The sequence below is a fragment of the Tinamus guttatus genome, unplaced genomic scaffold, assembly GCF_059628265.1.
Source record: "Tinamus guttatus ecotype Peru unplaced genomic scaffold, ASM5962826v1 Tinamus_guttatus_pri_ptg000276l, whole genome shotgun sequence".
NCBI lineage: Eukaryota > Metazoa > Chordata > Aves > Tinamiformes > Tinamidae > Tinamus > Tinamus guttatus.
The window spans coordinates 893,429-916,508 of NW_028288810.1; the positions used below are offsets into that span (position 1 = coordinate 893,429).

Below are 23,080 nucleotides of genomic sequence, written 5' to 3' on the forward strand. Positions count from 1 at the left end.
AATGGTTTGCTGAAAAAATCTTCCATCTGAGGATGGGAGTGTATGTGAAGGCAGGATATAACAAGCAGGAGAAGGATAGTTGCATTAGAGGCTGCACAGCTTTCCCTGTGAGGTTTGTTGTTATCTGATCGCTTAGTGTTGTTTCAAGGAATATGTGTCTGCTGAGGTAGAACATCCAAAATTCTAGGGGAACGGTCCTTAATGTTCCCTTCTCCTCTATTCCCTTAAACAACACAAAATTATAAAGTGCATAACAACATACCCCATAGGCAATGGAAGCAATATATTTAGGAAGTGGTATGTAACAAGTTAAAATATATAACAGCAGCTTGGAATACATTGTAAGAATAGAATGTGCAAAATAGGGTGGATTTTTAAAAAAATTTTAGTGCAAAACTACTTTTGAGTTTCCATGTATCCATTCATTTATTTATTTGGTAACATTCACTGCGGATTTCACTAAGTTTGTAAAACTGATTGTGTGGTAGTCCAGTCCCGAAAACAAATAACCTGTACACCCTTATTTTAGACTCCACTGTTCTCCAGATCCTCCATTGTGGTAGAGTATGCATGTGTCTGCGTAAACACACAAATGTGCACATGCACGCAGGTATATTCAAGGATACTGCAAAATGTGCTTTGGAGATGACCAGAACAGCCAAAAAAACATTAAAGATGTCATGGGGATGAAGGTTCCCCTTCCATGAAAGGATGTTAATGCTATACATAGTAAGAAGAGCAGACAGCCAGGAAGTGGCCTGCACTCTAGGGAGAGTACACTTTATATGCACACAAAAGTTAGACCTGGTGCTCCACCTGAAGGAGTCAGCATACAGAACTCGACGTGGCTTTATATTAAATTTGGGATAAAAATGTATTCTATATAAACTGTGAAATTGAATTTTCAGCAATCTTACAGGATTATTAAACAGCTTAAAGGATTTTCTAGGCATTTTCAGAATTCATATTCTTCCAATGGAGTTTTTGTGTCTCTTCACACTAGAGGTTAAGCTTTTCACTTTGGGATTTTTTTTCCAGCCTTTCTGGGTACAGTGTGCAAAGGTGAACCAAATCACTATTGAGCTGTATCAGAGGGAAAAAAAAAAAAAAAAAGGAAATAAGTGTAAAGTATGAATTGCCCTTTTCTTTGATGGTTAATTCTGAAGTCACTTAGGACTACCTAAATGCCAGTGTTGTTATCAATAGCCTTGTCAAAACACACAGGTATCTTCCCTAGTCTGTATCAGTAGATGCCATATTAATTGAAACTGTTACACATAAAGGGGTAGGTTTTATATATGATTGTAGCACAGACATTTATATGATTATTTGATAAGTTTTTATCTTTAGAATTTAAACACTTTCCTTTGTTTAGATGCTTAAACATCCAAGAGAAGAAAATATAGGGAGATGAACCAGTGATACTAGATGGATTAGCAGATCTCAGCGAAGCACCCAAACCAGTTTTTACATATGACAAAAAAAAGCATAACCTTTTATTTTCCATATAGATAAGAAAAAGGTACCAAAAATGCTATTTTTCTTCTCTATCACCTTATTACAAAATCTCCAACCTCTTAAAAATACATGAAGACTGGCACTTTCTGACTGTCAGTATACAGATTTGTGCCCAACCAGACTGACCCATCAGTACAGCTTAATCTCACTCAAAATGATGTCTCGTAGAAATTAGTGAGAAATTTCTGGGTCATACAATCCTGAGAGAACCCAAAAGCTTTGAAGACATCAGGTCTGAAGAATATAAGGTGCTACCTTTGACGTGCTGCCTATGTTTAAAATGTTCTAGAGGCTTCAAACAGTGAACTGCAATACAAATTTTTGAAAAGACATGCCAGTGGGATCTGTGGAAGAACAGCTAAATCAGATGCTCTGTTGGTGCACACTGTACAGACTATAGAAAAGACTAGTGAACATCATGGAGTATGTCTAAGCTGGGCTTTTGCTGACAGGACATTTCACAAGTTTCAGCATCCTTGCAGGAGACATGAGAACACACAGCCCAGGGGAAGTGACTGCTTGGATTTGCCTCGGACTTGCTGATATGGATTTGGGCTTCTGTAAGACTTCTGACAGGCTCCTTAGCTTTTAACAGCTGTCCAAGGAAAAGAGATATTCACACTGATTAGTAACGGGTTAAAAGCTGAGGAAGTGTTTTGCCAATCGATGTGGAGGGGTGGGGGCAGAAAGAGCCAGACACCGAGAGAAAGAATGGTCGTGTACAAATCAATAAGCTTACTATGTCCTAGGTTTTAACAACAGACAAAATAAGCAAGGTAATGCACTTAACCATTACTATACAGAAAAGAGAATAGTGATTAAGAGAAAGATACATCCTTAATTAGCTAACTACGTTACCATGATCCAGATCCACAGATGCTGAGGAACAACTGACTTGTTGCAGCGAGGATTTGAAAAGCCTTCCCAGCAATTACAGGTGCGTCCACCTGTGAGTGAGTTCTCCAAAGTCGCTGTGAGAGGGTCCAGCTTTTATAAAACCAAATCAGCAAAACTTGCATTTTCTTTGTGAGCAGTAACATCTGGTATGTCCTACTTTCCCTGTCATCTGAGACTGGGACTTGGCCAGAGCCCCGGCTTTGGATGGGAAAATTCTCTTCAAGGTCAAAAACACTTGCATGAGAGCTTACAAAAGTTACAGTTTTATGAGCCTACCTGCAAGTTAGCATAAGCAGTTCTACAGGTGAGTTCTGTGTACTTCTACAAAGGCAGAGCCGTCTTCAGCTGTAAGTAAACCCCGACTTGGACCTGTTCTTCAGACCCTTGCATTTCAGGGAGTTTGGGGGCGGGGGAAGGTGTGACGAAAAAAAACAAAAACCAGACTTAAATTTTCACTAGAGAATATTTCATTTTTCGCAGAGAACCGCCAAGCCCCATCGCACACTGAGGTCCTGAGTGCAGAGGGGGAGGTGTCAGCGCCCCAACCCCGACGCGAACGCTGAGGCGAGCAACGCCCAACGGCCTCCCGGCCACGCCCCAACGGCCTCCCGGCCACGCCCCAACGGAAGGGCGCTGACGTCACGCGAGGCGGGCTGGCGGTCGCCGTTGGGGCGGCGGTAACGGTCGCCGTGGTGGTTCCCTGCGTGGTTATGCCGGGCCGCAAGTCCTCCAAGGAGAAGAAGCGGCGCCGCTCTCGCTCCGCTTGCCCGGAGGGAGCCTCGGGGCCTCCCGGCAGCGAGAGGAAGCGGCGGAGCACGGAGTCCAGCCACGATGTCCCGGAGGTAACTCCGGCCGCGGCCCACCCGCTCCCTTCGCCGTGTCGCGGTGGGAACCAGGTCCTTGCGGCGGTAGGGCCGGAGCGTGACCCACCTCCCGTGCCGCCCCCGGCGGCGGGGCCTGGCCTCCCTGGCGGCTCCGTTGCAGCCGCCAGCCACACGTCCTCGGCTGGCTCATTGATTGCTATAATACCTGCTTTTATACAGGTTCTTTATGTGTGTATGGGCCTGTATTGTGTGCGCTTTACACTTACATTGTACTGGTGCACAGAGGACCAGTCATGTCAACTCAAAATTCATCTGTGTGAAACCCGATAGACGAGAGACCGGGTTGATTGGTTTATTAGCAAAGGCAGGCAAGGAAGAGAAGCGGCAGGATGCTTCTCATGCACCTGTCAAGGAGGAACTCATCTGTGTTTTTTCTGGGAAAAGTGACAAGGGACACAAGCCACGAGACACAAGCCTGCATTGTGAGGCTTATTTTTCAGAGTTGTGAGTGTATTCTAGGAAGTTTTGTCTCCTAAGGTGGTCAGCAGGTTGTGTGAATTCAACTCCTGAGTGAATCTCAGCAACCTGCAAAATGTATGCCTGTTAATCATTTTATATAGATGTACATGCGTGTGTATATCTATATAAAACTATTAAATACACATATAAATACATAAAATCATTATATATATATAATGACTATGTTATATATGCTCTACTGAGAGAACTTTGTGATTTGAATGCCATTTCTCAAAAAAGTGTTCCACACAGGGTACTGTTTGCAAATCTCCATTTTAGCTGGATAATTTTAAGTTACTACATCCTTTAACTGCTTGGAAACTTGGAGAAATATATTCTTGGGCTTTAAAGCATGAAAAGAAGCATCAACTAGAGGAATCAGTTGCATTTGCAGATAGTACTTTGTTGTTAACACCTCTTTAAGGGTTTGTAAGAGTTTCTTTTGCTTAGAGATTGCTCCAGTATATAATTTCCTCCTGCAAGCAGAAAGAGTATTTTGAAGCTTGTAAGTGGCTTACAGTTGTAAATAGTTCTGAAGGAAGAACTGTTGTTAAAACAAATGAAGCTGTGAGTTTTCTTCTTTTCTAATTCACTAGTAAAGATGAAAACTATATTCCCACTCAATTTTAGGAAGCAAAATGCAATGTGCCATCTGGGGATAAAAAGGAAGAAGCTGAGCAACCCAGTGATATAGAGGAAGGTGGATTAGATCTCAGTGTGACGCTCAAACCAGTCAGTTTCTACATCGCAGACAAAAAAGAAATGCTTCAACAGTGTTTCTGTGTCATAGGAGAGAAGAAACTACAGAAGATGTTGCCTGATATCCTAAAGGTACTAGTATACATTTGTTTTTTATACTGATTTTGCAGGCTTGAATGCTTCTGTAAGAAACTCTGCTTCTCTTTCAAGTCTAGAAGTCTTCCAACAAAGAATCTTCCTGTTTATTTCTCAACTCAAGGACAAGTCATAGGACAACTGACTACCTTAAAGTCCCAGACCACATATGTTTCCTGTTGCACTAGGGAGGGGAGGAGGGGGAGAAGGAGATTTACTGCATGACTCCACAACTTGTCTCAAAGATCAAAATTTACTATGCAAATTACAATGGTACTGAATAGTAATTCTTATGAGCAGAAACTTAGCTCAGCTAGAATACTTACTTTCTAATAACATTAAAATTTGTGCTAGCGCTGACTACTTAGTCAACAAAGAAAGTTAGCTGATTTATAGTAAATGTAACTACCCAAACGAATGAATTAGGGAAACTAATTCTGGTTAATCTTACCATACATTTGTTAGCTCAGTGGCCAACGCACACTCAGTTCTAGGGGAGAAGTGTCAGGAAGGTGCCTCTCTCCTGAGGGGCTTTGCAGGTTGAGACAGAGCTGCTGCCACCCATGAAAAGCCCAAGAGGAGGAATTGTGAGCCCGGTTGCTATTCTCCTCACTTTGTTGCAGTCCCTGCTGCTGCAGGATTCAGCTCTCCTCCATTCTTGTTAAGACATTTACCCCCACAGTCATGGGGTGAGGGATGACTGAAACCCCAACATCAGGCTACCCTAGCAGTGAGAGGAAGCTTTTGTTTCCCAGGTCTTGATGCCTGTTCAGGTCTTATCTCCAAGCCTTGACAACCTTCCTTTTGGTGTGGGAAACACAGGAGTGCAGTCTGCTTGTAGCTGGTCACAGATATGTGTGGGGAGCTGGCAATATTCTCTTCCTCCCCACTTCCCAAGGTTATGTAAAGCTTGAAAGTAGAATGTTTTTGAGATCTGGTATAGTTCTATGGTTCTTTATCCTTTTCCTGCTGTTCAGCTGTTGCTGAAATCCTGGCTTGCTTTTTACGCTGTTCCTCAATTTTTGTGTTGATCTGAGAGTAACATTGTTAGTATACCTGAGACAATACTTATTCAAAGCAAGCTACTGAATTGCATGCAGTTTCACCTTTTTTTCAACTATGCAGGAACAAAAGAGGTCTGGAGTGGGTGGAGGCAAAAGCAGTAGATAGTAAAGAGGTTTGTGGTATAGAGCCATACCTACAGTAGCATCAGTGTTACAAAATACCCAGCGCTAACAAATTTTGGTACGTGGATATGGTATCATAGTTCCCTGTCACTTAACGAAGAAGGCTCTATCCAGTTGTTTTTTTAAGAGACAAGGTTAGGTGGAAAACCTGTATGCTTTGTGGCAGAGTTGTATACATGGCTTCAGTTTGTGTCTGAAGAATGAGAATGAGATCCATTTCTCAAACTTCATACATAACTATTTACATATTTCCTGTTGTTGTTCTGTCACTAGCAATGTTTGCTTCGGTTTCTGAGCTTGGATTCAGCATTTGGCCCTGTTCTGTGCAGATTTGGTTGTGTAATCCGGTTACTCCTACTGACAGAAAATTAAGGATAATCTGGGTTACAGTCATTTTACTGTTTTGTGCTTCACTGCTATGCATCAGTGTTTTTACTGCTCAGTAACAATGCTCACCATAAAGAAAATGCTCAGTCATAGGTCAAGTAATTGATACTGTTTGTTTAATCTTTCAAAAGATTTTTGGCAGTTCTTGCATTTGAAACACCTACCAGTGTGGTGTGTTTTTGCTTTTAATCTGGGATAGCTTTTCATTTAGTGGGGTTGAATTGGGGAGCATACCATTCATTAAAAAAAATTGTTAACTAGAGGTCTGCCTTAACTGTCTTCTTAGAACTGTTCGATTGAGGAAATCAGAAAGCTTTGCTTGGAGCAGTTGGAGCTGTTATCTGAAAAAAAACTGTTGAAGATTCTTGAAGGTATGAATTAAATTTTTCTTCTCTGGTATACAGTGGTGTCTTAAAAAAAAGACTGCATTTGCATACCTTTTTTAGGATATGACATTTCAACTTTTCAATATTTTACTGAACTCATAGTTGACAGTGAAGGGCTAATTTTGGTAATAGTAATGCTATCTTGTCAATTATGTGGAATACTTTGGAATTCTAATTTGGCAGGACAACTTTGATAAGTTTTTCATGTTTCCCAAAGTTTACTTTAGTGAGTATAGTGAATAAAGTATTGTACCAGCCAAACCATTTCTCTGTATTTAAATAACTTAATGCAACATAAAAAGGCTGTATATTAGTGATAGCTTGTGGCAAGCAGCTATTTCAGAAATAACTTTTTTAATTTGGGTAAGTTTAATTTTAGTACATCTCTTTTGAATGGAGGATAATTCTCTTGATCATCAAAAGTAAGACTAATTATATAGCGTTGAGTCTTATTAACTGTTTAAAATTTCATGTGCTTAAAATGCATATGTTTAGGCAAGAATGGAGCCGAGTCTGATACTGATGAGGATGCAGATGGAGGAGACAAGACTGGAGGTGAATCAGTCAGTCAGTGAGTAAAAGAAAACACTTTCTAACTTAATTTAGAAATACTGAATGATATTGGAATTTCTTGTGAGGAGTGATCAAATGTAATACTGAAATACCCCATCACTATATTCTTAACTATGTGATTAACCCAGTAAAATGATAGTAATCTGTTTTTAAATTTAATGCTGGTTAGCAGAAACATCTGTGTCAGTCTGTAACATTGATTTTTTTTTTTTTAGGCACATAAATGAGTTTTGAAGTGTCATTATTACCTGTTAGTTGTATTGTAGTATAGATGGAACCTATACACATCCTTAACCTGCAGTGAAAGTGTTTAGGTTAGTTTAACTCTTTCACTGAGCTAAAGTAAGTTGAATAACTCCTTCACACTTAAGGCAATGAACGCTACTAAGAGTAATTCCAATTCATCTGAGATACCTCTTCCTCTCCATCTTTCTCTGTGATCCTTGGTTCCTGTGGTCCCATTTGGAATAGCATTGTCACTCACCGGATCACATGATCTCTGTAGTGGTCCTAATATAAATTTTAGGATTTCAGGTAGAGGTTTCTGATTGCTTATTCCTAGACTATCAGGTTTAGAAATGTTACTGGTCTGTCAGGTTTGGAAAAAAAAAAAAAAAGCCAACACTTCTTAACATACTTGTATTTTAGTTCTGTCTGTTAAAAACAAAGATTTTGTAGTGTGTTGAAGAAACAGACTCAGGTATAATGAGCCAAAGACCTTTATTAAGCATCAAATAAAACTTACGTATCGTACTGTCCCGCATACAATACCTTATTTGAAAAAGCATGCAAAGTGCAGTTGCTAAATAAGCCAATAGTCTAACTAGTTACGCGAAAGATTATGCACTCAGCTGTGGATTCGTGGCCTTGCAGATGCGGGTAGGATGGCTCCGTGCCATGTCCAACTACTTTCTGAAGTAAGTTTCGCATGGGAATAGCAAAGGGAGGACCAGTATACGCTGGTCCTTCAAAGTCATGGGAGAGCGCTGTTCCGTCTCAAGCTGTACTGTCTGCCACAAAATCTTGTGTAATATGTTGCTGAATTAATTATTTATAGATGGGGTGAACATTCTCTGGCAGAAAATAGGAAAGTAGTTCAGAGGAAAAATAAAGTTAATCGTCATCAGACGCACTCTACCAACTATTACAAGTCCAGTCCCATTTTTAGTAATCACTCTGAGAGGTAGTTGACTTGCTCTAGCTTACACCAAGCTACATGACAAGATGCCTTTTAGTTGCTGATTTGGCTAGTTCATCTAGACCTAACAAACTTGAGATGGGGAGGGTGACAGAAATCCAGATTTCATATTCTGGTCACTATTTTGATTCAAGAGACCTTAAAGTTCAAGAGTTTCTGTTCTTATCTTTGGCTCAAAGGCTTTAAGAAGTTATTAGTGATTTTCCTTGATCTTTGCCTGTCATAGTTAGGTTCTTAAAAGCACAAAGGCTCTCCTAAGTGTAGAGATACTGAGATGTGAATTTTTAAACAGAGTGGCCTCCTTGGCTAAGGAAGCTATGAAAAATGACACAAAAACGTGGCGTGTGGAGGAATTCTGTTTTTTTTTTTAAATCCTGATTCAAAAAACTCTTAACCCAGAGAAGAATGGCAGATTCATTGCTATCAGGTCTCAGGAAGGTAGTTCCTTGGCCCCAGTAGATTTCAAAACTGCTGTTCAGAATATTTTTTACAACCTCCACCTACAGAAAAATTAGTAAAATTTTATTTAAATGCAGATAAAGTAATGGCTGGAGTTGAGGAAAGGAGAATGAAAGGTGGAAATTATTGTCACTTAATGAATAAAACACAAAATAAGAGAAATATAATTTTTAATCAGTGGGTATTTAAAGGCATTTGGGCAGTCCTTTTTCACTTGTCCTCGCAGCAATTAGGAAATTTTTTCAGAAAAACATCAAGGATATCTGTAGTACCCATATTTTGATTTTAGTTACTACTGTACAGGAAAAAGAGTAACCAAAATGGTCTGTCATTGCATATTCTCTCACATAGTGATCAGTGTAGCAGAATTAAAACTGATCAGCATCTTTAATCTTTGCTTCAATTAGCAGAAACTAACATAACCACTTAGCTGATGAGAAAGTGAGCAGATAAAATCGACTAGGTGTTGAAGAGGAAAAAGAAAGTACAGAGATTGCTGTTCCTCGCTTTAAAGAACAGAGAATGGTTGAGATACCTCTGCTTCTTGTAAATCCCTCTCAATACTGTTAGAAAACTTAAATATTTCAGATGCCTGCAAACTTCTGAGGCCTGCTGTTTCAGTGTAGGAAGTATGGTACATTTACCTTTCCCTTTTTCATGGTGGGAGACTAAAATAGTGTTTCATATGGGAGTGTTAAACCTGAAGAGAGCCCTTGGTCCATGGGGTCGAACATGTTAGCCTTAAGAAAAAATAAAAATAGAAAACTGTTACGAAGGTAGAGAAATAAAGCAAAAAATAAGTGAAATGAGAAAAGTTAAGGTTGTTTTTATTTATGATTAAGCTTTGACTTAGTAGGTTGGTCACTATTATGCTTCCTCAACAGTAAAATGACCCTTTTTTTTTTTTTTTTTTTTAACTAAAGGGCTGTAATCTTTAGTAATTGAGATTTTTCTTTTGTAACTTGCCTGTGAATGAATATGAATGTAACTTCTGAAATCTGTTCCAACCAGAGCAACAACAAATTAGTAGCAGATAAAAGATGCAACAGTGAAGAGATAGCAAAACAGTCACTGAAGTATACTTATGTTGCTTATGATCATAAAAACTTTTTTTATAATTGACTTTAAATGGATACATTTTTCTGTCCTGATAAGAGGCTTTTCACAAAGCAGAATGGCAATTCGTTTGTCTGTCAGTGCTAATTCAGTTCAGTTTATGTCAGTATTTCTTGTAAGTGCTACACTTGTAGATTGTGTCGTGTATCAATGATACAACACAACAGGTTATTTTTGTTTGTTTTAAATACTACTTGGGCTTGTAAGTGAGACAATCTAGTCAGATTTATTAGCTTGTTGGTAAGATCAGCTTGATTTGTTTCTTTGATCCTAGCTTTGTGGGGTTTGTTTGTTTGTTTGTTTTTTTGCTTTAAATACTGACAAGCTTAAACAATACATTTATCAGTAGAAGTCCAAGGCTTAAACCAACACATCTGAAGAAATTCAAAATTCATCCTATTATACAGACTTTCCTGGAAGAGTATGTTGGTCATACAGTGCTTTTTATTTTCCCTAAATATACATATCTGTCTTTGAAGATCAAATTAAGTCTAACTGCATGTCCGTGCCTAAAAGTAGCAGGGATTTAGAAGAACTTCTCCAAATGCAGAGAGGGTTCCAAGTTGCAAAACTCACATCTTAATACAGAGGTCTTATATAGCATCTCATCTTTAATTGCAATATTACTCTTCATATTTCTAATACATATGTGAAAGTCCTCATTCTGTTGATAACCACAGGTCTTGATATTTTTCTTCAGCTTGGTAAAAAGCTTCAGCCATTTCCCTCAGTATATAAAACATTTATTCTGCTATTTTGTCACTATCATATTCAAAATTGAAATTCAAGCTGATTCTAAAAATTCTTAAATAGTGTAGAAGGACAGAAGCAAAAGCTGAAAATTGCTATTACAATAGATGCATTTCAGTACTGGAGAGTTCCGAATACCTCAAGTATGCGGTTCTCAGGTCTCTACTGTTAATTATTTCTGTCTTCTTGTTCTGCAACAGACTTCAGTTAAACCAAGAGAATTGCTGTTGATCAAACTTTCCAGTTATATGGCACACAGCTACTACTGCAGCTTGGAATCTTGGTCTGTAGCTGTCCAATCTCCAGCCAGTACTGTTTTCCCTAACCTGTGCCGATCACAGAATAATTGAGGTTGGACTTCCAGAGATCATCTAGTCCAACTCACCCTGCTCAAGCAGGGACACCTAAAGCATGTGGCATAGTCGCATCCAAGCGGGCATGAAGATCTCCTGTGAGGAAACTCTACGTCTCTGGGCAGCCTGTTCCAGCGCTCTCGTCACCCCCATAGTAAAGAAGTTCTTCCTCATATGCGGATTAAACTTCCTGTGTTTCAATTTGCACCTGTCACCTTTTGTCCTGTCACTGGCCATCAGGTAAAATAATTTGGCCCCTCCCTTAAGGCATTTTTATACACTGATAAAATCTTCTCTTCTTTAAGCTAAAGAGGCCTCTCCTCCTAAGAGAGGTGCTCTGTGTTCCTCTTGTACTTGGGAGCCCAGAACTGGATGTAGTACTATCATTACATAGTGTGGCCTCACCAGGACTAAGTAGAGGGGAGAGAATCACCTTCATCTGCCTGCTGGTAACACTCTACCCAAGGCATCGCGGGATCACAATGCCACTGGCCTTCTTGGCCACAGGGGCATGTTGCTGGCTCATGCTTATTCTGTAGTCCATCAGTACTCCCAAGTCTTACTCTGGAGAGCTACTCTCTAGCAGGTCCCCCCCCAGCCTGTACTGATACATGAGGTTATATCTCCCTAGGAGCAGGGAAAGGCACTTCAGGAGGTTCCTCTCTGCAGCCCGTCCAGATCTCAGTGAATTGGCAGCACAGGCCTTGGGTCTATCAGCTACTCCTCTCAGTTCTGTATCATCACCAAACTTGCTGAGGGTTTTCTCTGTCCTTTCATCAAGGTCATTGATGAAGAACTTGCCCAGGATTGGATCCCTGGGGGTCCTTCTAGCTGTAGGCCTCCAACACTGCTGATCACAACCCTTTGAGCTCCAGCATTCAGCCAGCTCCCAATCCACCGTGTTGTCCATTCATCACATCTTATGCTTGCCTATTAAGAAGTTATTGGACACAGTGTTCAAAGCCTGTCTGGGAGTTAAGGGGAATAACATGTGCTGTTCTTTACTTACCCATCCATCCAGTTATCCCATCATAGAATCCGATTAGTGAAGCCTGATTTTCTTCCCCTTGGTGAATCCATGCTGACTCTTCCTCATCACCTTTTCTTCCACTTGAGTAGAGCTGACCCCAGGATGAGCTGATCCATCACCTTTCCAGGAAGAGATGTGAAGCCGACTGCCTGGGTCCTGCTTCTTGCCCTTTTTGAAGAGTGCAGCGACATTTGCTTTGTGATATTTTATGATTTATGATATCTTATTGCACTTAGCGCCTTAATCTATTACATTTCTGGCACCAACTCATTCTTAACCCCTGATTGCCTCCACAGCTTTGCAAATTCCAGTTTATAGCGAACTGTGATGGATTTTTGCTCTCCTTTATATCTCAGATTTGAAAAACTGTTGCTTGCTAACACGGTTAACAAGGTGAGAGGAAAAAATGGACTGTACACTGAACTAGTTATGGTTGCCCACAAGATGGTGCAAAATACCTGCGTATTAAGTAGAAAAAATTGACCAATCCAAACCAACTAATTCTGATAAAGTAAAATGTTCTGTAAAAAAAAAAAAATACTTTGTGGCTTCAAAAATGATTTACTGACAGCAGATACATTCTTTTAAAAACTATTTTTTAATGTACTCATTGATAATGACTTTGCAATGGGCAAAGATTTCACTCTCATTTTCACTCTCTGATTTAAAAAAAAAAAAAAGCTTCAATAGGGGACACTCTGAAATTTCTATCAAATGGTTCTTTATAATTCTTCAGTGGAATTTGGCTTAAGGACTCTAGATAGTTAGAGCTTTATTAGAGATTTAGAGTGCTGTGACTTCTTTCTTCCTAAAAAAGAATTTGATCACCCTAAATGAGAGCTCCCTAAGCAAGACATTAGCCAAGCACTGTAATGCCTGATTGTATGCAGTCAAGCAGAGATCAAAAGGATCAAGTGTGTGTGTGCATGGGACAGGAGGAGCAAGAGCTTTCAGCCTGTGCGCCTTTTGCACAGTAAGGATTATAGGGGCATAGGGACCTTATCTTGGTCAAGAGTTGAATGACTGAGTTTGCTGAATCGTGACTAACAGTGGTAGGAGTTGCCAAATTTGCTAGGAGCATGTGCATGAACATTGATAGAGGGTGATGTCATTTTGTTCCTCCTCTCCAGCTATCCAAGTGGGAAGATTACTCATGGAATATATGTGTGTATGTATAAACTTATGTATATATAAATATACACATATGCATGTGTGTGTATATATATATATGCGTGTGTGGCTTTTGACTCTCAGTCAGCCCAGATCCCCTTAGTCTACTTGGTTTGAACACTTGAACTTGGCACTTGAACACATGGGCCCTGCAGGTTTGGAGCCTTACCCCAGGAGCCTGTCGTCGCACCTCTTTGGGCATGCGTGTGTAGAGAGAGAAAGGTCTCTCCAGTAGCTGGCCCAGACCTATGGTGTCCCCAGTAGCTCTTAGTCCACTGGTTTCTTGGGTATATTCATGCAGACCCTGGTTTCTTTCTGGAATTTGGTCCCAGGCTTTAAAATCTCTCTGGTACCTGGCTTTCAAACTTACCCTACTTGCTGGCTAATATAGCTTGACGTATACAAATTATGTCCATCTATGTACATGCACGATATTAAAATCCCCGAAACAAGTGCATGCTTTCTGCAGTCTGACCAGTTGCTAACTCTTAGATTTTCACAAGGCACACAGAATGGAGAGCTCGCTCATTCACAGAAATAGGTAGCAGTAGAGTTTAGCATGAAGACAGGATAGACTTCAATGATCAGGTGCAGTGTTCAGCTAGAAAACTGTGCTAACAAGCAACCTGCTTATGCTGAACTGGCTTGTATTATCCCCTTTTCCTGCCTTTGGTCCTTTCTGTAACAACTCATTTCCACAGTCCTTGTAAAAAAACAAGTTTTACAGAGGCCCCACGTGCCGTTTGTGGTATCTTGTAAGCAGACCCCTGACCCTGTAAGTGGGAACAGTAATTCCCTTTGACATCTAGAGATGTCTGGGGAATATCTGCAGTTGACTTCTCTTATGAGGTTTCAGATCTAGACACTGGGCTTGTTGCTGTCCTTTCACAGCCCTAGAAGCAGCTTGGTCAGGGGTGCTTTTTGTGCTGATTGGGTTACTTAGGTTCTACTTGTCATTCTGCTTCTCAGTGGGCCTTTATGTTCACGGTGATTAATCTGTAATCACCTAACCTAAGGGAAAGGACACTTTATTTGTAGAATTCCTGGGCATCTTACACGTACAGGCTATAATCCATTTTGTGATACATCTAGTCTTTTTGCTGCAAATCTGAGGACTAAAAGAAGAAGAAAATGAATAAATTCTTTGTAGGTGAAGAGACAAATTTTGAGCCTTTTTTTGTAAGGAGATCAGCCTATATAGGCAACTTCCTGTTCAATATACCTACTTGTACATCTAGTTTGTACCTGTTCCTTCTCTTTCAGCCCTGTCTGGGAATGGAATAAAGCAAGATGAGTAAATAGAGAAATAGACTTAAAGAAAAACACACCACTGAGATGTTCTGAGAAAATTGTGTCATAGTAAATAATGTATTCCTAGTTTTAGTGGATAGTATATAGCTTTTGGGGTTTCGCCACTTAAAGTGAGCATTTTCTACTCAAACCATTTATTTTTTTTTTGCACATGCTATGTACTAATGAAACTGTCCTGTTAAAATCTACTCTTTCTTGTTGTCATTTGTGACATATCTACATAAGCATTTGTATTTCAGTGAGTAGGAGAATGTCTAGGAGAAATATAGAGTCAGTTGATTTGTTGCCTTTGTTATTACAGAAAAGAAAGTAACCATCAAAATAACTCTTTCTGAACCAAACTGTCTATAAACATTGCAATGTTCTCCATCCTGTCATGGCTGTTTTACTTCTGAAACAAAAATACATCTTTGACAGTTTTGGGAAAACAGATCTATATTCAACTTAGGGAAAGGTTCCAGGCCATTACTGGAGAAAAAAAGTTGTGGACTCCATATGTGATTCTGGGGCCTCTGTAAACACTGTCCTTCATTCTTCCTCTATATTTCACAATCTCTTATTTATATTTTCACAACTTCTTTAAGTAGTTACACACAGGAAATGTGGGAGGGAGACAAGAAATATCTCTTCCTTATAGCATGTATAAAGCATATGAAATCTTACAGGTCAAGCCTAAAAATGCTTAAACTGAAGGAAAAAACACATATTTTAAAATGGACTAAAACAAATTCCGAACAGAATGAAAACTGATAGTTTAAAAGCATTTGCTTTTAAAAAGCAGGCCTGTGTAAAAATGTGAGATTTGATACTGAAAGATGGGGTAGGGTAATAGTTCCTTCATGAAAATAGCTACTTAATTGCAAAATAAAATAATACACAGTATTTGAATACAACTGAAACTATATATTTTTTCAGATTATTTAGTTGTGTGATGATTCATTCTTGAGTTTTTAGAGACAGGCTGCAGATTGAGGCACTTAGAGACGTGATTTAGCAGGCTTGGTTTATGGTTGAACTCGGTGATCTTGAAGTTCTTTTCTAACCATAACCATAATCATTCTATGATTTTAGGGAGATGCTGCCGCTGAGGATTATTATTCTGAATGACTAGTATAGTAAGAAAGGTTACCTGTATATTACTAGAGACAGCAGAGTGGAAAAAACTTTTCCAAGTAATTAGAAAAGCAGTACGTCAATTCCTTTTACCTTTTCTCGTATTATTTTCTCAACCTACCACCACACTTTTTTTTTGATTGTTTGCTTTGTTTTTTTGATGAAAAGCCCTTTTTTTTTTTTTTTTTTTTTTTTTTTTTTTTGAAAAGTTCTCTTCATATGATAAAATACATATACAAAAATATCTTGTTATTCCTTTCAGGCAGGATAACAGTATAGACTCTACTTCATCTCTAAGAGAAGACCACAAGTTGGAAGGTCAGGAATCAAAACAAGGTATGCAGTTGAAAAAATCAAAGTGTGATATTCCTCATCCTGGGCAGTGACCAGTTCAAAGCAGTTGGTACCTCTCTCTTGAACAGAAGCTGTTACCACGAAGAAGCATCCTCAGAGGAGTCAGATGGCACAGGGTTATAGACTCTTTATTGGGCTCAGTTGTAAAAGAGGGCAAGTATTGAAAAAGTTTATTGCAGGAATGTTCCTCAACATGTGGAACTGAAAGGTTTTATAGCCTGAAAAGGCAAATCACAGCTCTTCAAAGACTGCTAATTTAGCATCAGGAGTAGAAATTAGAAAGAGAGGGAAGTGAAATAAAGTTTGCAAGTCTCATTTGGCTCTTTTTTTTTTTTTTTTTTTTTTTTTCAGGTAATGAGGAACTTCGGTCATTGCGGTTTCTTTGTATCTAGGTAGTTGTTAATGCTACCATTGCTATTGTCGGAGTGCTTTCAGAGTCATTTTTAAATTGTGCTGAGATGATCTGACAAGACTGCAGTAGTCCATTTTGATATTTTCATGACAATTATCTGGGGAAACACTGTTTATAATTTAATCTTTCTGTTAAATCTTGATGTGTGAGTTTTTTGCCTTGACTGTACAGAGCTAAGGACTATCGGAATGGTGCTTAACACCTACTTCTCTCGATGACTAGCTCATTTTATTTGAAATCAGTGCCACACTCAAATGCTTCGATCTCTGAGGAGAAAGTTTTCTGCTGCATATTTTCTCTTTTTAAATGCAAAAATGCAGTGGGTAAATAATCAAGTATTACAGTGACAGAATAGGAAATGCAAAGGCAGACAAATGAGTGATATACAGATAAGTACCTGTTGTATAAGAAAACAACTTAACCTTTATCAATATCTTTCAATTGGTGCCCTTACATGAAGACTGCATAGCAACTGCCAGTATGTGAAAATTTTTACTGTTTTTCTCTCTTTTATTTTGGATTAATGTCAGAGATAACTTTTCCAATAAGAAAATATTGCAAACTTATTTTGTTGTATAGTCTTACAACATATGCTTGTATATTCTGTATTATAAGATACATGCTTACATATGCTTAAGAGATTTCTCTCCTATGAAGATCTGATATTATTTGCTTCCTGTGAGTCCTTTTTCACAGTTCATGACTCAGTGTTAAAGGTGCGTTTTGGAACAATTTTGTGAAGCTTTCTTGAAGTAATTAGTGAGGGGAATTAAATGGAAAATTCCAGAAAGATGTTGCAGCAAAGGCAACAAAACTGTTGGAAGAAGGTTTCTATGTCTTTGTGAGGAATACTTTAAATAGTGCTTGTTGTGCTATATAGAGTAATATTGGAACTGACAGATTTTCCGCAGATATCTTCCACTTCTGTACTACCAACTGATAATTGGATTCTGGACGATTGCTTCATTGTCCTTTTGTATGTCATTTTTGCATATGTCTTTTTGTCAACCCTAGTAATGTAATAGCTTTGGGTTATAACAGCAGTTCCTCTCAAGATTTTAGCTTTAAAAAGATTTTTCAGAATGTCAGTTTAACTTAGGGAATACTACTATGTACTCACTCCTTTCTCTGAGCTGCAGCCTATGATACTAAAAGAAAGGGGCTAGACAGGAACAGGTAAGCAAAAGCAGATTTCATATTCCTGAATTTCACTACAATAGCTGAAGGAAAAGTGCACATTATCAAAATAAAAGAGATAATGAGAACATAACCAAGACTTTTATTACTTTTGCAGCTGTAAAATTACAGTTGCAAAAGAGGAAAATGAAGTCCATCAGCTAATTAAGATTTGTGTTCCTAAGTGGTTGTGTGACTACAGTACTTTATGCCATTTTGGAATTGTGTGAGTGCTCTATCTAATGGTTCTAATTCTGAATGGAACTCAAGTCAATTTTGTCTTGCTTTTTGGCCCATATAAAATTTCATGGGAATGAGTGAATGATGTAACATCTGTTAATATTTTGCTTCTCCTTACTATTTGACAAATATGACAAAAAGTGGAATTTAATTTTCTTCTTTGTTGGTGATTTAGTGTTATGTGCCCAGAAGCTTACTTCTGTAGTTTGTACCACACTTTCTTGTTAGTTCAGAGAAATATTGTTCAATTGAGCAGGCAGCAGGACCACAGAATTTCCATTCTTTAATTCTATTGTATTTCATTTCTTTTGATCTTCCACCTACTTTGACTCTTACAAGCTGATGTTCAAAGTTCATTTGGTAATATGAGAAATGGAGAAAACTGCATTTGAAACTGACATATCAATCTTGAAGTAGCTATGACAGGAGGAGCACAGGAATTGAAGACAGCCCTCAGGTGTGCGTCTCACATGAGTACTTTTTATACTGTGCTATGAGGAGGACTTCCTATAAATTCAAAATTGTTTTAGGTTTTAAGTTTTCACTACTTGGAAACTGTAGTATATCTTACAAAAAGCATGAACTAAATTTCTATGTAAAATTTATACCTGTGACTAATCCTACATTTTCCTGAATTGAAACCACCTTCTCACTGATCAGTTTTGATTGGGATGTTGGAGATGCTGCACAAATTAATGGCATATTTCTCATATTTGTCATATTCTCCAGTGTAATAGCTTTCTTTTCATGTCATGTTCTTTAAACATCGTTACTTGATGTTGGAAAGTCATGATTGGTGAATATGATTGGTGAATATCTAAGATCCTGAATCATGGTAGCCTTTTTTCAGTCAGGGTAACAATCAGTACTCTGGACTCAAATGCTGTGCAGAATCGTAATCTGTGGTTAGGAATGAAGATTTGATTATTTATTTGTTTATACATGGTAAAAAAAAAAAAAAGAAAAAAAAAAGAAAAAAAAAGCTCTAACCCTGAATAAATAAAACTGGGAGCTGTGGTTAGAAAAAAATACTGTTTTTTTTTAGAAAAAAACAGTCTGATCTTTCTGTAGACCAGGTAATGTGATAAAGCAATAATTTTTCTTAACATTCTTAAGGTTTAAAGAATAGGTATATGCATATTTTCTATGTATTTATATTCTAGGTTCTTAGCATTGTTGTCTTTTGTTTTACCTCATGAGGGAGGGTTTTTTCATAAGTGAAGAAAATCATGTTTTTCTAAAGATGTATCTTCTCTCTTATGAATAAAAAGCAAATGCATACTTGCACCAAAACCAGTTCTATTTGCAGTTTTAAAGAGATGGCCTGCTTTTTTTTCTAAAGCCTGATTGTTTTTCTTCACAGTAAAATTGATTTCTCTTAAGTTTTGTTGCTGAAACTAGTTTTCAGAAAGGGATTTTTTTGATAGTCTATTCTAATGCTGACCTTTACACAGAATTTCCACTGATTGAGAGGAGTTTGCAGAAAGATCAAGAGGAAAATTAGAAAATACTAGAAAATTAGATTAGTGTGTGCAGATTTTTTTCAGTTCTTGCTCATGTTTTCAAGAAATGCCTCCCAGTATTCTTGTTGCATTTTTAAGTAGTCCTGTATAATCAAAGACACAGAAAAACGAACAGTTTAAAAGAAATACTTTTAAAAATGTAATTCCAAAGATGCTTTACCTTTCTTAAAGGGATGGACTTGCTTGTATTAGACTGAAACTCCAGTCTTCAAGGGGGCATATGTATTTAAAAGAATGGTACTGAAATTATTTCCAAAAGTTTTACAAAAATAAAACAGTAAATGAATGCAACATTAAGAGAAAAAGGTCAGTAATATGAAGATAATCAGCAAAATGTATATTTGAATACCCTACCGTATGGTGTTTTTGAATACCAAAGGTCCCTTCTGTGTTAGACTGCATTATATTAATGCATTTTTAATAGTCTGAGAATAAATGAAACTCTGATTGCCTGCTTGTCCAAAAGCAGTAATTCTTCAAACAGAGGAAATATTGCATTGGTTTCCGGCATCTCTGGTTTTGGTTTGCTCTTGGTGAGCATTACTCATAAATCAATAATACTTTAGCCCTGCAGATGTGAGATTCAGAACTAAAGTATGGATGATAAAAGCTAGTAATTCTTAAAAGTAGCTCGGAGGAAGAGAACATTTTAAAAAAAAGTATGTCAAAAAGACTAAGGCTCTTTTTCTATTTTATAAAAGAATTATCTTTTAAGGAAAAACAGATTTATCTACTGTATAAATATGCATTAATACATATTAAGACATACATATTAAGACTTTGATATCTGGGATCAATATGGAAATAAACTAGCTCATGAACCTTATGTGAGTCTTCATGGTAAGAAATTGTATGTGTTCTAAAAAATATAGATATGTATGATACGTAGTTCTAAATACTCATTAATGGACTGCAGACAACAAAGCATTAATTATCACATGGTGGTGTTATCAAGCACAATTAGGAAAGTTGTAGAAGCTTTACTGTCCTCTGGCTACGAATAGTTCATTTAAGCACCCACCAATATTAATGGTAGGTGTTCAGAGGTGCAAAGGTTGGCTGAGCACTACTAATCTATGAGGCCAAAAAGAACACAAAAACTATAGTTAAATTATGGGATTGGTTATGAAGGATTGTTAGAGCTTTGCTTTATGTTACTGCATGGCCTTTTCTACTTTTTTCATAAAGCCAAGCCAATACCAGAACTTTCTCTCTTTTACTCACTTGAACTAAGTGCATCTGAAATAGTGATAGAGAGTTTTTTAATAGATTTAGCATCCTGTTAAGCTACAGCGTCCTGCTAAAATACATCAAATACTTTAGAACTATCTTTATTGAATTACATTTTGAAAATTGAGTTCACTTTAAAAATAATACACCGTGATAAATCCCAGAGTTGCCCCACATCAGGGACTTCATTGTGATATAAAAGCTTATGGCATTTTAATTAGGAAAACAGATCATGTGAATTCATATGACGAAATAAATTTTACAGACCCTGCAACATTGCTATGCTACACTGTCTTATAAACTGAAAAAAGTGCATTAAAACTTGCCTAAATTAGATCAGCCTTAAAACTGGAGGAGGAGAAAGAAAATAGTTGTCTTCAATTATCTTTCTTTTTTTTTTGTCACTCTCTGAATCTGAAGAGAAACAGTTTAATCAGCAGCAATTTTTTAGGTGAAAGGGAAATCTTCCTGTTAGGCTTCCTACACTGTATGATTGTCACATTTTCGTTACAGGCAAAGGAGAAGATAGTGATGTCCTCAGCATAAATGCAGATGCATATGATAGCGACATTGAAGGCCCATGCAATGACGAAGAGTGTCCAGATGTTCAGGAAGGTACTGTCAGAAGTGGAGCTGGTCAGATAGATGACCTTCAGAAGGACATTGAGAAGAGCGTGAATGAGATACTGGGGTTGGCAGAATCCAGTCCAAAGGAACCCAAGGCAGCAACCTTAGCTGTTCCTCCATCAGAAGATGTCCAGCCATCAGCACAACAACTGGAGCTCCTGGAGCTTGAGATGAGAGCCAGAGCTATTAAGGCTTTAATGAAAGCTGGTGATGTAAAAAAACAGCCCTAAGGTGGTGGTTTTTTAATTTTTAGTATTTGTTTTGAATGGTATGATGTCAATTCTCTTCAATACTTTTAAAGTATATTTGGACTGGGTATGACATTCCTCATTCAAACATGTATTGTGTATCCTGACCTGTGACTTAAACGTTTTATTTTTTGTTGTTGACTTTGATGTGCCGTATCCATGACTTGCACAAAAGGATGTGTTTGATGCTGCACTTAGATCAGTGTCTCTTTGAGCTGGGTTATCTCTTCATATGAATCACAAAGACACAGATTGTGTAGAGCCATGCCAGGAGCCTGGTGCCTTCAAGAAAGGTTAAAAGAACAAAGTTCTTTATAATCCATGGTTAGAAGTTAACCAGCTGAGTTGTTTATGAGCAACTTGTTAATTATTTGGGAAAAATGTTTTATATATACTTCACTAAAATATGCCATTTTGAAGAGGTCTTCTGTGGTTTGACTGCCTTCACTATTCTGTGATGTGCTGTGAGATGCTTTTTTTCTTCTTGGGGCCCAGTTCACCGTATTGTAAATGTTCGTGTTAAAATGAGTGATGGTTCACTTTAGGCAAGATAAAAAGATGATAAATTTCTAAAAATTCAATTGTTTAGGAGAGTTTTGTTTTTTCCTCTCTTTTAAGTAAACAATTCGCCCACATTATTGCTGAAGTTACAAAAGTGCCTGAAAGTGACACACAGTAGGGTTTTTATGCTGTCGGTCAATTAACTTTATTAGTTGTACACTCTTATTTTGTGCATCATAACTGAAATCAAGAAAATAGTCTTTTATTCTTGAATATTTAGCACAGTATTTAGGACTATAAAGCAAATTAGGAACTATTTAGCGGATTGTGAGTATTTGATATTTGTTACTGTCATTTCATGTCCTCTGTAAATAAGAAAATCACATAATTTCAATATAAATGCTTTTTAGAAAACACATTTTATTTATTTCTATGATACAGTGTTTTAAAAACACACATTTACATTTTCTATTTCAGTTATCTTTCCTTTTAAGTAACTTGTGTTATATAGTTAATTTTCCTGCTATGATTATTTTTAGTAATTAAATTCTGATTTTGTTGGGATATAGTGCTGTTTTTCCCTTGGCTGCTAATAAGCTGCATATTAAAATTTGTGTGTATGTTTACACATGCATACGCAACAAAACAGAGACACGTCTTCCTTTCTTCCCCTCCTGATTATCATTAATGTCTGAACTTTTTGTGTGTGTGATCCATGCTTCGTAAAATGATTTCCTGCATATTATTATACCAGGTATTCCTTTGCTTTTTTTTTCAGAAAGCAAATAAGATATTTAGCAGTAGTAGCATAGAATAATTTCTACATGCTACTTTTAAATGCTACGGTAGACCTTGTTCCAGTTATATACTATATCATTAATGTTGTTACAGCATTTGAATTTTAACACTTTTTCCTTTTAACTCATTTCTAAAAATATATATTTTTTCCTCTTCTTTTCCTGATAGATTTGTCTTTGATAGGAAACTTCTAACACATTTCTTAAGAGTAATGTGGGATTCTTTTTTTCCAGCACCAATAATGCTTTGAATAAAATGAAAACTATGCAGTGCAGCATAAATTTGGTTACCATCTAAAAACTTCACTAAACACAGCTGAGAATTCTTACAGTGGGTGTCCTCATCT

General features: G+C 37.6%; 1 protein-coding gene across 1 annotated transcript; it reads left to right on the forward strand.

Moving 5' to 3' along the window:
* Positions 1–3,075: 3,075 nt before the first annotated feature.
* Positions 3,076–21,774, forward strand: CAAP1 (caspase activity and apoptosis inhibitor 1). Its single transcript, XM_088527299.1, has 6 exons — positions 3,076–3,257; positions 4,389–4,589; positions 6,453–6,537; positions 7,048–7,123; positions 15,888–15,961; positions 21,074–21,774. Exons 1-6 carry the CDS (start codon positions 3,126–3,128, stop codon positions 21,415–21,417), a joined length of 912 nt encoding a protein of 303 aa, XP_088383425.1. The 5' UTR covers positions 3,076–3,125; the 3' UTR covers positions 21,418–21,774.
* The last annotated feature ends 1,306 nt before the right edge of the window (positions 21,775–23,080 follow it).

Bases quoted from the DNA above. Each gene is read 5' to 3' on its own strand.
- CAAP1 (XM_088527299.1), top strand. From the start codon at position 3,126: ATGCCGGGCCGCAAGTCCTCCAAGGAGAAGAAGCGGCGCCGCTCTCGC. The intron at 4,590-6,452 runs GTACTAGTATAC...CTGTCTTCTTAG, and splicing joins TGTTGCCTGATATCCTAAAG to AACTGTTCGATTGAGGAAAT. The intron at 15,962-21,073 runs GTATGCAGTTGA...TTTTCGTTACAG, and splicing joins AGGTCAGGAATCAAAACAAG to GCAAAGGAGAAGATAGTGAT.